The sequence below is a fragment of the Bacillus rossius genome, chromosome 5 (genome assembly GCF_032445375.1).
Source record: "Bacillus rossius redtenbacheri isolate Brsri chromosome 5, Brsri_v3, whole genome shotgun sequence".
NCBI classification, from domain to species: Eukaryota; Metazoa; Arthropoda; class Insecta; order Phasmatodea; family Bacillidae; genus Bacillus; species Bacillus rossius.
The window spans coordinates 30,053,634-30,067,533 of record NC_086333.1 but is presented as its reverse complement, the minus strand read 5'-3'; the positions used below and the strand labels follow the sequence as shown (position 1 = coordinate 30,067,533).

Here is a 13,900-nt window from a genome sequence, read left to right as displayed (position 1 = left end):
GGTTGTTTCTGTGTGCCTTCATTTTACATGTGAATACTCATCTGAGACTTGCAACAATCAGGCACCTATGAAGTTTCATTGGAGTGTGGCTTTGCTTCAAGAAGTTTGAATTTAATCACTGTGCAAGTCGCAAAAATCTACACGTGAAGTATTAACTACATCGAAAGGCTTAGCAATATATTTTTTTCATGCTGTTGCGTGTGCATCTCCTTTTAGCTTTTATATTAATTAATTCTTGTTTCCTTCTCTTTTTCTCCTTAACGTCTAATCCATGGTGACATTTTTGCAGCTGAAGTCAGTGTATATTACACACTATAAAAATGAAGTGCCTCCAGAACACATATTGGCTACTTCCTGTTAGATTGACCGAAACTTCCTATTTCATTTTCTAACCTCCAATTTTATAAATCATTGTTCCTTAAAATAATATCTGTAACGGTAGCGACTTTAATTTTTTCATAAAACTGCAATTTTCTAGGACAATGATTATTTAACTGAATATCAATGTAAAATATTTGATCAAAATCGGCAATATTTTGAAATTCCATAGCATTGGACTATATATTTTTGAGTGCGGAAGAATATTTCAGTATACAACCATCAGATTCCTCTCTGTACTGGCAAAACATATATATGTGTTAATTTTTGGACCACGGCCTTTTTTTTTCAAGAGACCCTTCAATTGTTTTCTCTTAGATTTGATTTTGTGTACATAACAAAGTTATCAACAGGAAACTGTAAACAACCAGAGAGAAGTGGAAAACAATAGAATAATGTGTTTATATATAATAATAATCTAGTGTTTAAATACTCAAGCAAATTTTTGAGTGAATATACACTTAATAATGGCGCTTGATTTAAAATTGGTTCTAAAAAAGGTTATATAGACTTAACACACACTTAATCCCGCAATGTACTCAACTAAGGACTGGTTGAATAGACCTGGTCCTTGGGATAAATTTAGCGAAAATTATTTTTTACAGGCATACTAATATGTGTTGCAAGAGAAGGATTTTAATAAATTTGTTACAATTAGTACACACCTAGGCTTGTTCAATTAAAATTGAATACTGTATAGCATATCATATAGATTGAGTTATTTTCTTGGACGATATTTTGATCACTGTAGAGGATGGCACTTAAAATGCTAACACGTTGGTGAAATATGTCGTTAGATTAAATTAATTTATAATTATTATAAATGCAACTAGAGAAACAACTTAAAAGAAATAAGCGACTTCAAAATACACAAAAGTGACATAAGTTCACTAAAAAGAAAAAAAAATTATACACCAAATATATACTTAATTGTTTCTTTCGTTTATTTAAATTAAGAATTAATGTTTATTATGTAATTATTAATTGTTTTATGATTTGAAGTCAGTGCCAAGTAAAATAACTGAACGCGTGTTATCTGTACAGGTGATAGAAGTGAAACTAACCTGGCATTTCAACCCTCAACTAATTATGTGTACTAGTGTTATCTTCATATATATCTCTTTGACTAAATACCTATTCTCTGCCCTGTTCGCGTTAGAAACGTTTCACAAGAAATGTTTCACTAAAAGGTCGCATTAAATATCGGCACTGAAATTTTAATATCATCGCGCCCAAAAAGGTTTTTATGCAAAAGTACACTTTAATTGTTATTGATAGTCACTTAATTTCAACGGCCGTTTAAAATGAGCTTTAATGCTAGTTAGGAAAGAACTGTCGCTAGGAGCGTGGGCACAGTGGTTGCCATGGTTTCCAGTCAGTGTCCGGTATTTAGCTCTGTAGTAATAATTTTTTTCCCTTTTATTTACACTTTGTTAACAATATCCCCTTAATTAACCAGGAAATTTAGCACTTACGAAAGCAAGTTTATATGTGAGTGCATCGAGTCACTTCAAATTACATGCGGTATTTTGACAAATATAAACATTTATAAATTTATAATAACTGAGAAATAAATATATAGAATATAACCTAAGAAACATTACATAAGTTTTATAAAGATGAAAGTTAAAAAGAGCAATTTATTAATATTCAATATAATGTATAAACAAAAAATATAAATTATAACATTGTTACATGAATAAATGAAAACATAATTCAACAAAAATTAGTATTTAAAGTAAAGTACAAGTATAAATTTATAACAATATGTAAAACTTAGCAATCTCTTCATCAGTTAAATTATCTAGCCAAATATTAACATATTTTTTTATTTGAAAGTAATTTTTTGTTTTTAGTTTTCCAGGAAGAATAAGTTTTTTTTATGTTGGTTGTGCGTATTTGCGATGAATAATGGATGCTATATTTATAAAAATATTATACAAGTAGTTTTGATGTTAAATTAGGCACCGGTTTCAAAATTATAAAACATAAAACCAATTATAAACCATGATAAACAATAAGTTTCTAATTTCAATAAACTGAAAAAAAATTAAGTATTTATTTGGTGCATAAAACTTTTTTTTTTGCTTCTTAGGGAACTTATGTTGCTTTTGTGTATTTTGAAGTCGGTTATTTAAATAAAAGTTGTTTCATTTGAATTTTTAGTGATGGGTAGACCTTGTAAAAACACTTATCGAATGAGGAAACAACGGCTAGTTGAAACTGAAGATGAAAGAAGGAAATGCTTAGATAAATATGGAAACAAAAATATTAAAATGAAAGTACACTTGAGCGTGAAAAAAGATTATCGAGTGTGAGAGTTTATGTGTTAAATAAATTAGGAAACGAAAGTCAAGAAGAACAAGACCATCGCTTTACCACGAAACGTGATAGCGTAACAAATGCAGATGTTGAACACTGTGCTCATGGACTTGGTTTAATTGTTAGGCGACTGGCCAGCGAAACAGAGAAAGAATGTTCGCATCGGCTTAGTCAAATTTGCGAGCGATTTTCTAATGAATCAGAGGAAGAACGAGTTCATCGTTTAAATTTGATTCATGAGCGGCTAGCCAATGAATCTGAATGTATCAGTGATAGCTATGTTATCCAAATGGTTACTATCCAAATCCAAATATCACTCTTAGATTACCCCTGGTTCTAAAATTTTTGTCAATTTGGATAATGAATCAGCATTTGCATGTTTTTGCAAATTATTTTATTTTAAGTAGATTTAAAAGAAATACTAGGTAGCCGTTATCATGGAGCTACTTTTAAAATTTTTTTTAATAGTTTTTCGTTTCATGGTCCATAGACCCCAAAGCCATTGTCACAATTTTGTGAGCACTATAACTGTCGCAATTTTTCACAAATAACTTACAAACTGATTTATAAAATCTAGTAATAGAAAATCTTGGTCGAGTTCGTTAATGGGCAGTATCCGACCAAAGGGGTAGAAATAGGGACGGTTTTTGAAGAAGAATAATGAAATATAGCTGTAACTCCCACAATATGAAAAACATCATTCTTTTGAACGTACTATCACTCGTAAGAGTGATACCAAAATATTTTTATCTTAATAAGTTTTTGTTACTACCAACCATAGCTACAGTCCCTACAACAGTTTAAGACCACATACTTATTTCATATAAAATTACCCTAGTTTTCAATTTTTTAATGTTATAATCTCATGAATATTTTGTAAACACTGCAGTCTTTAAGACATCTATCCAACCAAAAAGCATTGGGATACGACATTTAGTTTTTGAGATACAATTTTTTTTGCTTACGATAATAGTTGTAAAAAACCTACATTTTTAATTATAAAAATTTTGTAAATGTTAAACCATTTGGTTAATTTCTGATTCAATTTTTTACTACCATTTAGATAAGTGTGAGATTATTTTCAGTAAAAAAAATACTAAAAATATTGTTACAAGAATTATTATTTTTTACTTTTTGAAAAATAGGTATAGGGATTAAATAATGAAGTGTATTAGCATGCTAATATATTTTAAAACAATATTATCAAGTGAGCTAGCGAGACCACATGAAAGCCATTCGGTAGTTTATATTTTCCTCGAAAGATAGCAGCACAGACACCTTTCTGTTAAGAAAACCTGTTTCACCAGAATAGTTTTCGTTCGTATGGGTTATGGGTGAAGGTTGTGAGTGTGTTAATTTTTGTTAAAATGGGGAAAATATCTGTATCGGAGTCTTTGAAATGGCAAATAATTGGTATGAGTAAATGCGCCAAGTTTCACAGAACGATCGCCTTAGAGTTAGGTGTGAGTAAGACCTGTGTAACGAACACAATAAAAAAATTTACAGAGGAGGGTGTGGTGACGGGTAAACCACGCAGTGGCTGGCCTAGAGCAACAACTGTGCGTGAAGACAGAGTCATCTGTAAAGCGGCTAAATGAACCGTAAGTCGTCGCTACCTACAATTAAAAGGGAATTTGAAGATAGTACAAACATTAAAGTATCAACAATGACAATTTCTCGTCGACTGAGGGAAAAAGGACAGTATTCCTATGTTTCGTAAAAAAAAAACCACTGTTAAATAATACTCACAAGATGAACCGTAGAAACTGGTGCAAAGGGAAGAGGAACTGGTACATGGGACATTGGGGAAAAGTTCTATTCAGCGATGAATCGAGATTTGAGCTCTACAGTTCCCGAAAGATGAAAGTTCGGAGAACCGCCACAGAAAAGTTAAATCCTAACTGTCTTGTATCAGCTGTCCAGGGAGGAGGTGGTTCAGTCATGATCTGGGGTTGCATGTCATCAGAATAAGGTACTGGAATATTAAGATTCATTGATGGGACAATGGATTCGCAAAAATACATAGAAATTGTTCAGGAGAATATGATTCCATCTGCCCAAAAGCTTCACGGTGGGTATTTCGTTTTCCAACAAGATAATGCTCCATGTCACAAATCTGCAGCAACAATGGAATGGTTTGAAGAAAAAGGGATTTCACTGTTGGACTGGCCTGCTAGAAGTCCGGATTTAAACCCAATAAAAAATTTATGGAATGGCATAGGTCTTCAGGTTGCTGCTCGCAAGCCAAGGAGTATCCATTAACTTCGAGAGAAGATATCAGAGGTTTGGAACGAAATTACGCCTCAGGAGTGCAAGAAATTGGTCCAGAGCATGCGTAAACTTGTCCGAAGTGCTTCAAAAACAAGGGAGGTCCTGTTGATTATTAAATATACGATACAGTAATACCTCAGTGACAAATAAAATTTAATTTTGTTTAAGTTGTAGCAAATGGCACGAGAACTTTAATTCCCCTAGCCAATTTTATATTAACTCCATATATTTTACTAATGTTCCCTCAAAATCTGTATAAATACTATAAATAATATTTTAAATGTATTAAATTATATTATTCGTATGGATTATAGATAATATTTCAAGTGTGTGATTTAATTTTTAATTTTTTTTTACTAAATGATTTTTCAATTTCAACTCTTATTGCATGTAACGGGTAAAAGCCAAAATATTAGCTGTAGATTGTTTTGAAAATAATACATGTATATTCAAATCGTTAAATTACATTTATATATACAATTTAAGAAATTATAGTATAAATACTAAAATTATTTTGTTCTCAGTAACAAAAAAAAAACCAAAGTTAAAGGTGGTCTTAAACTTTTGTTAGGAACTGTACAAGGGGTTTAAAAAATAAGGGTTGGACGACAAAAAATAATCATCTCACTTCATTGGCATAACATCGAATTCGTGAAAATTTAGTATTAATAATATAATTTTGATTTAAACCTTTTGTCTGAAACAATTTTTGATTAGACGAACCATTGCTGCAAGGGATAAAAAAAATAAGCGGTAGGATTAAAAAAAAAATCATAACTTTTTTATTAGGTACATTAACAAATCCGTTCAAATAGTTTGTAAATTTTATAATTTTTATTTGCACTTTAGTCTGCAACTATTTCTTTATCAGATGAACCATTGCTGAAAGGGGTAGAAAAAATAAAATGTAGAATTAAAAAAATATATTATTTACTTACCTTGTATACCATTAAATCGATTCCTTTTAATTGTAAAACCTAAAAATATTATCTACAACTTTTTTCCGAAATTATTTTTATATGACCAACCATTACTGCAAGGGGTGGAAAATAAAAGAGGGCTGAATGACAAAAAAATAACTCCCTTAAACGGGAGTTAAAAACAAAAACATATATTTTATCGGTAAAAAAAATTAAAAATGCTTATGCAATAATTCTTTAGAAAATGTCATTTAAAAAGTTTATTTATTAATTACATTTTTCATACATCTACAATTCACTGTAATAATGGAATAATCACATGTTTTTCCTACGATGGTAAAATATCAGAAATATCCTGAAACTGCGTGAGTGAAGCCGTGTGTTTTTTTAGCTAGTCACCAAATACAGTTTTTATTGAGCACAAATGAAAAATATCTTTAAGTATTAAATTCCATTAGAAAATGTAAAATTATAATATATGATGACAAATTGTTCAGTTTCTTGAGGGATAATTAATATCACTTTAAGAAAGAACGAGTCAATATATTTAGAGTAATATTATATTATTTGATGATATTAATATATATAGAGATATTGAAGGTTGTGTATTTTGCCTTATAAAAATACCAGCGTGTGTTAACAAATGAAGGGTGCAGGGGAAAATCCAACAGAGTCCAAAAAAGTTAAAATTGAGGTTATGATTGTAATGCAGTGCTGTCATGCTTTATTGTAACATTGCAAGTTGATAAAATGGAAAAAACGATGCAGTCCAAAGGTATTGCAGCTTTTATTTTTATAGTGCAGGGGAAAAACCAACAGAGTCCATCTGAAACAGGGGAATAACCAACACAGTCCTAGTTCTGACTTATGTTATTCTTGTAGGGTATTGCACTGCTGTGTGTTATATTATCTTTGGCCCAGACGGTTTTTATTGTCTTATGTTGTTTGTGTGTTTGTGTTTATTGATGCAGATTGTATTGTGTTATACCAGTTATAAAAGATTCTTACAATCAATGTTTCATGGTGAATGAAATAATTCTTCAATTTCTGTAGTAACTTGTGTGCAAACAATGATTGACGACGAATTTCAATTACTTGAAAGTGAAGTGAGTGATGAAAATGTACATGCACGTGATGAAACAACAACGAAAAAACGCAAGAAATTTGGTCACCTCAAAGATGTTACCAAGCAGCTGCGGGCAACGACATTTGAAACTGGAGTTGACTGTCAGTGTAAACGGTTTGAATGTTTTCAGAATATTTCTTTGGCTGAACGAAATGAATTAATAAGAACATTCAACAACATTGGACATGAAGGTGGTACTAATGCACAGAACAGTTATCTCTCAGGCCTTATTTCAACACATCCTGTGGCACGGCGAAGACCAAGGAAGAATGTAGAAGATGCTAGGTTAAATGATAGTTCCTATAGCTACAAAGTTCGTGTGGTAAGGAGTGGCCTTACAGTAGAAGTACCAGTATGCTTTAAAGGGTTCCAGTCACTGTTTGGAATTAAACCCTCCCGGTTACACACAATCAAAACATCTTTGAGAACAACAGGCACGTCACCTATTGATGGACGAGGCAAACACGCTAATCGCCCTCATAAGCTCACTGAACAGACCCGTGAAGCTGTGATGCAGTTTTTTGGTAGTTTAAAGGGACGTAAAGCACACTACAGCTTGAAAGACTCTCAAAAAGTGTATCTTCCAGAGTAATTGAATGTCAAAAAACTTCTTGGGCTATTTTTGACTAAACATCTCAATATTGAAACATTCCGAAAAATTTTCGTGTCTGAGTTCAACATTTCTTTCGGCTATCCTCGAACCGAAACATGCTGTTGGTGTGATGAACATAAAGCCAAACTCACCGATACCGCTAGAAAAATTGCCAGTGCTACAAGTAATGAGGATCTAGTGAAGTTGCCGGAGGATCATAGGAGGCTAGAAGATGAGAGAACACTTCACCTCAAGAAAGCTGACTGGATCTACAAAAAGAAAAGAAATGCCAAAAAGGAAGCTATGCAGTCTCCAACTGTTGAGGCCATTGCTATTGATTTCGGGGCAAATCTTCCTACGCCAAACATAACCTCAAGTGAGGTGTACTTTAGAAGACAGCTTGCGTTTTACATCTTCAATGTACATGTTTTATCAAGTGGCTCCTCAATCATGTATACCTATGACCAGACAGTGGCAAAAAAGGGGTCAGATGATGTTTGCTCAATGCTGTATCATTTTTTCTACACCTATCTGGACACTGGCATTCAAAAGCTTCATATCTTCGCCGACTCATGTGCAGGACAAAACAAAAATCATAATATCATTCAGTTCCTGCACTATGTAACTACAGAATTAAGGCGTTTTGAGATGGTTACTGTCACATACCCGGTGCGTGGCCATTCTTTCATGGAACCTGATAAAAATATGGGTTTAATCCCTAAGCATGCAAAGGCTGAAACTCCTAATGCCTGGAGAGAAGTTATCGAAGGGGCCAGAGCCAAGCCGAATCCGTTTGTTGTTGTATCATGTGGCCAACCAATGTTCAAAGCCTGGGGTGGATTTCTTTCTTCAAAATTGTACAAGAAGAAGCTTCCTTTTGCTATAAGGCCAGTAAAACAGCTAAGATTCGTTCAATCAGATCCAAAAACCGTAGATCACAGAGAAATGTACAATGGAGTGTTCTTCTCTGCACTTGTAAAGGATCAATTGAAGAAGCGGCAGAAAAAATCCACACTGTCAAATCTTCAAGAACCTGCCCAGCTCTACCTTGCACCTATTCCTCTGCCCAATGAGAAGTGTCGAGACCTGGAAATCCTGTCAAAGTTCTGTGAAGATGAGGGATCCAAGGAATACTACAGACAACTTCTTGCTATTCATCAGCACAGCCATGATAATGACATCCCTGATGAGGAAAGTGATATCTAGATGTGTGCTGATAATTTCAATATTATAATGATATCTGTGGAAAGATGCTGTCACACAATTAAATAGAAAAAGCATCTTTTTTTTTTTTGCTATCAGAATTTTATATCTTATATTGTTTAATGTTAGTTGAACATAAAAAGAAACCATTGACCTCAAATAATTTAACGAAGGTATATATACTGTAGATTGTTTCTTGTTGTTTTCAGACTTAATAGTCTAATAAAACATTCAATAATAAACAATATTTCCAGAAATATATTGAGCCTATTACAAAATCCAGGGGAATAACCAACAGAGTCCAGTCACTGTTTCAGTAAATAATTAATTGTGCAATAAAATAAAAACAGAATGTTACTGTATTTTCAAGGGGAACACAACAAGGTCTAAACTAATTTTTTAAATAATTGATACAAACATGGACACTACATTATATCACTTATAACGTTTCAAACTTTCTTTTCTCTCTCCTGCACAATTTAGTTTTATGGACCCTGTTGGTTTTTCCCCTGCACCCTTCAAATGTTTACAAAAGGTTTATTTATACATAAAACATTTGAGGATGACCAAATACTAAGATTTTACTAAAATCATTTTCTAGAATATTGTAACCATTCAGAATGTTTACGTGTTGTTTATTATGGTTATTTTGCAGATATTTGTTTCTAAATATTAATTGTCATTATTGCAATGTTTCATACTAAATTTAGATATCATTATGTTATAGTGAGCTTCCCATCTTTAGGAGTACTGATTAATCGTTATTTAGAGTTTAACTTCTCATACTTAGTTCATTATATTAATTTTTATAATTGAATCATTCCTTTCTGTGCTGAGTCTGCACTAAGTACACATTATTATTGTATTTACCACCTGAAAATAGTTCGCCAGGTAGAAATGATTTCTTCCAATATTTTTCATAGAACAGTTTCTGGGACGTCTCCTGTGTGAGGGGCGGTCACGATTGCCACGGGACCCGCACAGGAGGCAAGAAGACCTCGCGACGACTGCGAACGAATTATTTGTCTTCTATATGATTTAAATTTCAGGACCTCTGCCATTTGTAGTTCCAGACGTAGGGTGTAACGCCGAAGCCGTAGTGAACTTCCGCATCGGGCGTGTACGCTTCTTACGATATTCCAGTCTGAAAGTTTCGGCCCTGTCGCCGATGACGTCATACACCCTGATTCAAGAGTACCGTCTTTGGTGAGATCGTTACAAATTCTTAGCAGTTTCCAGCAACCTGGAGAACCTGCTGACGCTGAGTTCCTGACGTCTACTGTTGAAGCTTTAGCTCATTCTATATCGCTATAGCTGACGTTTCCTGGAGGCTATGCTGTCCGCCTAGATGTCCTGACGACGAAGATTCCACAGCTCTACCGAACCTTTAAGTATTTTGCAACACAACAGTGTGGTGAAAGTGTTTTCGAGTGTTGATACATATAACCCAGAAATTCACAATTGAATCTTGGAGTATTGCAAAGCATTCAAGGGTAGCTCACTTAAAGACTATATTTTACATAAATTGAAAAACCGTTATTTGCATAAATTGATACAAACATATTGCAACTGAAACTAAATAATTTTAATATTGTAAGAAACAAAATGTGTGTTATCTTTGAACTTTCAAAGTAAAGGTTTTGTTTCAACTGTAATAATAATAGATATTAGTTATCACATTTACTTAATTTATTACTATATCCTTAATAATTTAAATGTGATTTTGGTTTCTTGGGTTTGTATATGATCAATGTGTGATATTGCAATTAATATTGCAGATACTATATTCAACACACTACACTACATTTCTCATTTTACTACATCGATACATTCTGTGGGCTGGTTTAGGCACATTGTTAAGAGATTTTGCATATATCACAGGCATTGCTACCAGCCGTGCATATCTTCAAAAATGCAATGATTTATTTAAATTAGCAAATAGAGTACAACATTATGTCCTGCGCCTGGGTTCCGGGTGCTGAGCTGGAGCCTAACCGCCATCTTGGATTCTGACGAAACATTGACCTTGACCCCGGCGGCCATTTTTGATCCGCCATTTTTTCTCGAAATTTACGCCATTTTAAATTCCGCCAAATCGTATTCCACCATTTTGTTTTCTAAAACTTTTCCGCCATTTTAAATTATGATATCACCATTGCATTTATCGTTACATTGTGCCATATTGAAAATCCGTAATTATTATGCTAGAAAATCGGAAAAAATAATCAAAAATTTAATTAAATATTATTTAAAACATGCAATCACGTCCTCGGTTTGAACCCGGTGAGGTCAATAATAAAAAATTACAACAGATCCTACTTACACGGAAGCCGCAGTCTTGGCTCTAACAGATTGGCTCCAACAGTCATTGGCTCCAACAGTCTTTGACTTCAACAGTCATTGGCTCCAGTTGTGTTTTCCTTCAGCTATTTGGCTACGAGACTTGGTGGCTACGAAGCTGCGTGACTATATGACGACAAGGCTTGAACTGGCTACTAAGCTACAATACTACTAGGCTACATGACTAATAGGCTACAAGTCAACGAGGCTACGATACTACTTGGCTCTAACTGTTTTTGACTCCATTCAGCTGCGAGAGTTAATTTATCTCACGCACAAGAACTTGTTGTAAGTAGTCCCGATTCTTGCCAACAGATGTTGTCATGTGTTGTGTGGAGGTAAAAATTATTTATTTTTTTATGTGGGATTCGGGCTGCTCACTAACGATCGCAAAAGAAATAAGGCTTCGCTATACATCAAGGAGAAGGAAGTTCATCTTGCATGATAGTGCTTCTCAGCTGCTGTTTCAAGGCATATTATTTGACTGAGTAATAGATGTTATTTGTTTGAAATCCACTGGATGAAAATATTTTTAGTGATAATTTGGTAGCAGGTATTTTCAATTTAAATCTAACTCAAAATAAAATTGTGTGACTCATTAAGTAAAAAACATTTCGTGCAGAGATAAATTTCTCAGAAATAACCAGAATCACTCGGAGAAAATCAGCAGAAGTCTCGACAGGAAAAATAAGCATAAGAAGCATACCATCAAAAAATCGACAGGAATAATCAGGATCACAAGGAAAAAACGTGGAATTTTCCCCGAATTTATAGCTAAATAGTTACGAATTGTCAAGATGGCATCCAAATATCAAGATGGCGGCGCCACAGTAATAATAAATTACTGCACTTTAGCAGGTAAATATTAAACTTACACGATGGTAGGGCATTATATCATACGAAAACAAGATGGTGGACTCCAGCAGTCGAAAACAAGATGGCGGACGCGGCCTCATACTATCTGGCGATGTATATATACCCTGGCATTAGTGGTGGGAGGTCAGTATGCCTGCGGCTTCCATGGAGGTAGGATTTGTTGTAATTTTTTATTTTTGCTCTGACCGGGTTCGAACCGAGGATGAAAGTGCAAGTTTTAAATAATTTTTAATTAAATTTTTGATTGATTAATTTTTTTAAAATTATAATTTTTTTTATTTTCTAGCATAAAAATTACGGGTTTTCAAGATGGCGGAGCATAACAAAAAATGCAATGGTGATGTCATAATTAAAATTGGCGGAAAGTTCCAGAAAACAAAATAGCGGGTCCAAGATGGTGGATCCAAAATTGCCACCGGGGTCAAGGTCAAGGATCAAGGTCAAAGGCTAAGGTCATACAAGATGGCCGTCGTGACGTCAGAATCCAAGATAGCGGTTTGTCTCCGGCTCCGCACCCGGATCTCAGGCGCAGGACATACTATTGTACACTACTTAAGCAAATGTTTCAAATTATTGGAGCCTAAGTGAATCAAATTTCGAAACATGTCCAGGAGTTGCTTGGCTTCTGGGTTATAAGGTCCGACACACATCACGAATATAGTAAAATTTGTCTGTAGTCTTGGAAATGTACACAAAGTCACTGCTTATAAACAGGATATTACTTAAAGTAAAGTTAACATTTAGACTTAATAAAAATATGACATGACTTGATGGAGTGCCCATGATAACAGTATTAGCTAAACCACGTTTAATATCAGAGATGTGCTAATACATTATAAGTTCGCTGAAGGATTGCCCTCACTTTATGAACACAATGCATTAAGAAAACATTTTGCATTACATTGTTTGGGACTGTAAATGCATAACATAAAGCTGAAAATATAGCTGAACAAAAAGTAAAATTACTTACTTGGTTGAAGGCATATGCTTCGAATGTAGAAACAAATAAGTTGTTTTGGTTTCCACTTTTGAAGACCTGAACAAATGCTGCAAAAGGCACTGAAAACTGACCTAGCTTCGTAGGCAGAACTGAGTCTTTTCGTGACTCTGATAAAGCCATACATAACATAGAAACCAGTAAAAATAATTTTAAATTCATCCTTATTAGAAGTTCCATACTTTCACAAAAATAATTAATGGTCTTGAGCGAATTCGTTCAAATGAGAGATTGCGCTTGGCAACAGTAACATATAAAGCATTTTTCTGAATATTTACATTTTTTTAAAACTCTTTATCATAAAAATACTATCAATCACTGATACGATTTAATCAGTCTGTGATATCTGTGGCCGCTGGTAACCAAAAAGATGTTGGGTACAAAGTAAAAGTTAGAAGAAAAAATCAGCATGATATCTTGCTAAAAATAAACCTATACCCACCATTTCGTTACGCGAAAATTTACACTCTTTTTACATAAGCGTTTTAAATAAAATTTATAACTAAACAGCTTTAAAAATTACATTAGTCCAGCCATCACTACATGCCACTAAAAATGTTACTAAAATTTTAATCCAAACATTTTTACTCCCGGACAACAGATAAGGAAAGCAGATAAGCGTATTTCTTTGCTTTCCTATTTATAATGGCATTCAATAGTTTCTTGAGTGAACCATTTCACAATATTAGTGTTTGTAAGATTTTCAAGTAGTCTACTTATTCAATATAAAAATCTGGATGAAATAAACATTTGTTCTTATTAGGTGACTTCTAATGAATATGGTATGTACAGATATAAGAGTTTTAAGATAAGTATAGCTATATTCATGATATTGATTTAATCAGGGATGGTAACATATCATTAAATTTTAACAC

General features: G+C 33.5%; 1 protein-coding gene across 1 annotated transcript in view; it reads right to left on the bottom strand.

Moving 5' to 3' along the window:
- The window catches only part of LOC134531678 (uncharacterized), a 69,004-nt gene extending 55,388 nt beyond the window's left edge, over window positions 1–13,616 (bottom strand). Inside the window, exon 1 of the mRNA XM_063367475.1 lies at window positions 12,999–13,616. Coding sequence (XP_063223545.1) covers window positions 12,999–13,205 — 207 coding nt within the window. The 5' untranslated portion in view covers window positions 13,206–13,616. The remainder of the gene's footprint in view (window positions 1–12,998) is intronic.
- Between the last annotated feature and the right edge of the window lie 284 nt (window positions 13,617–13,900).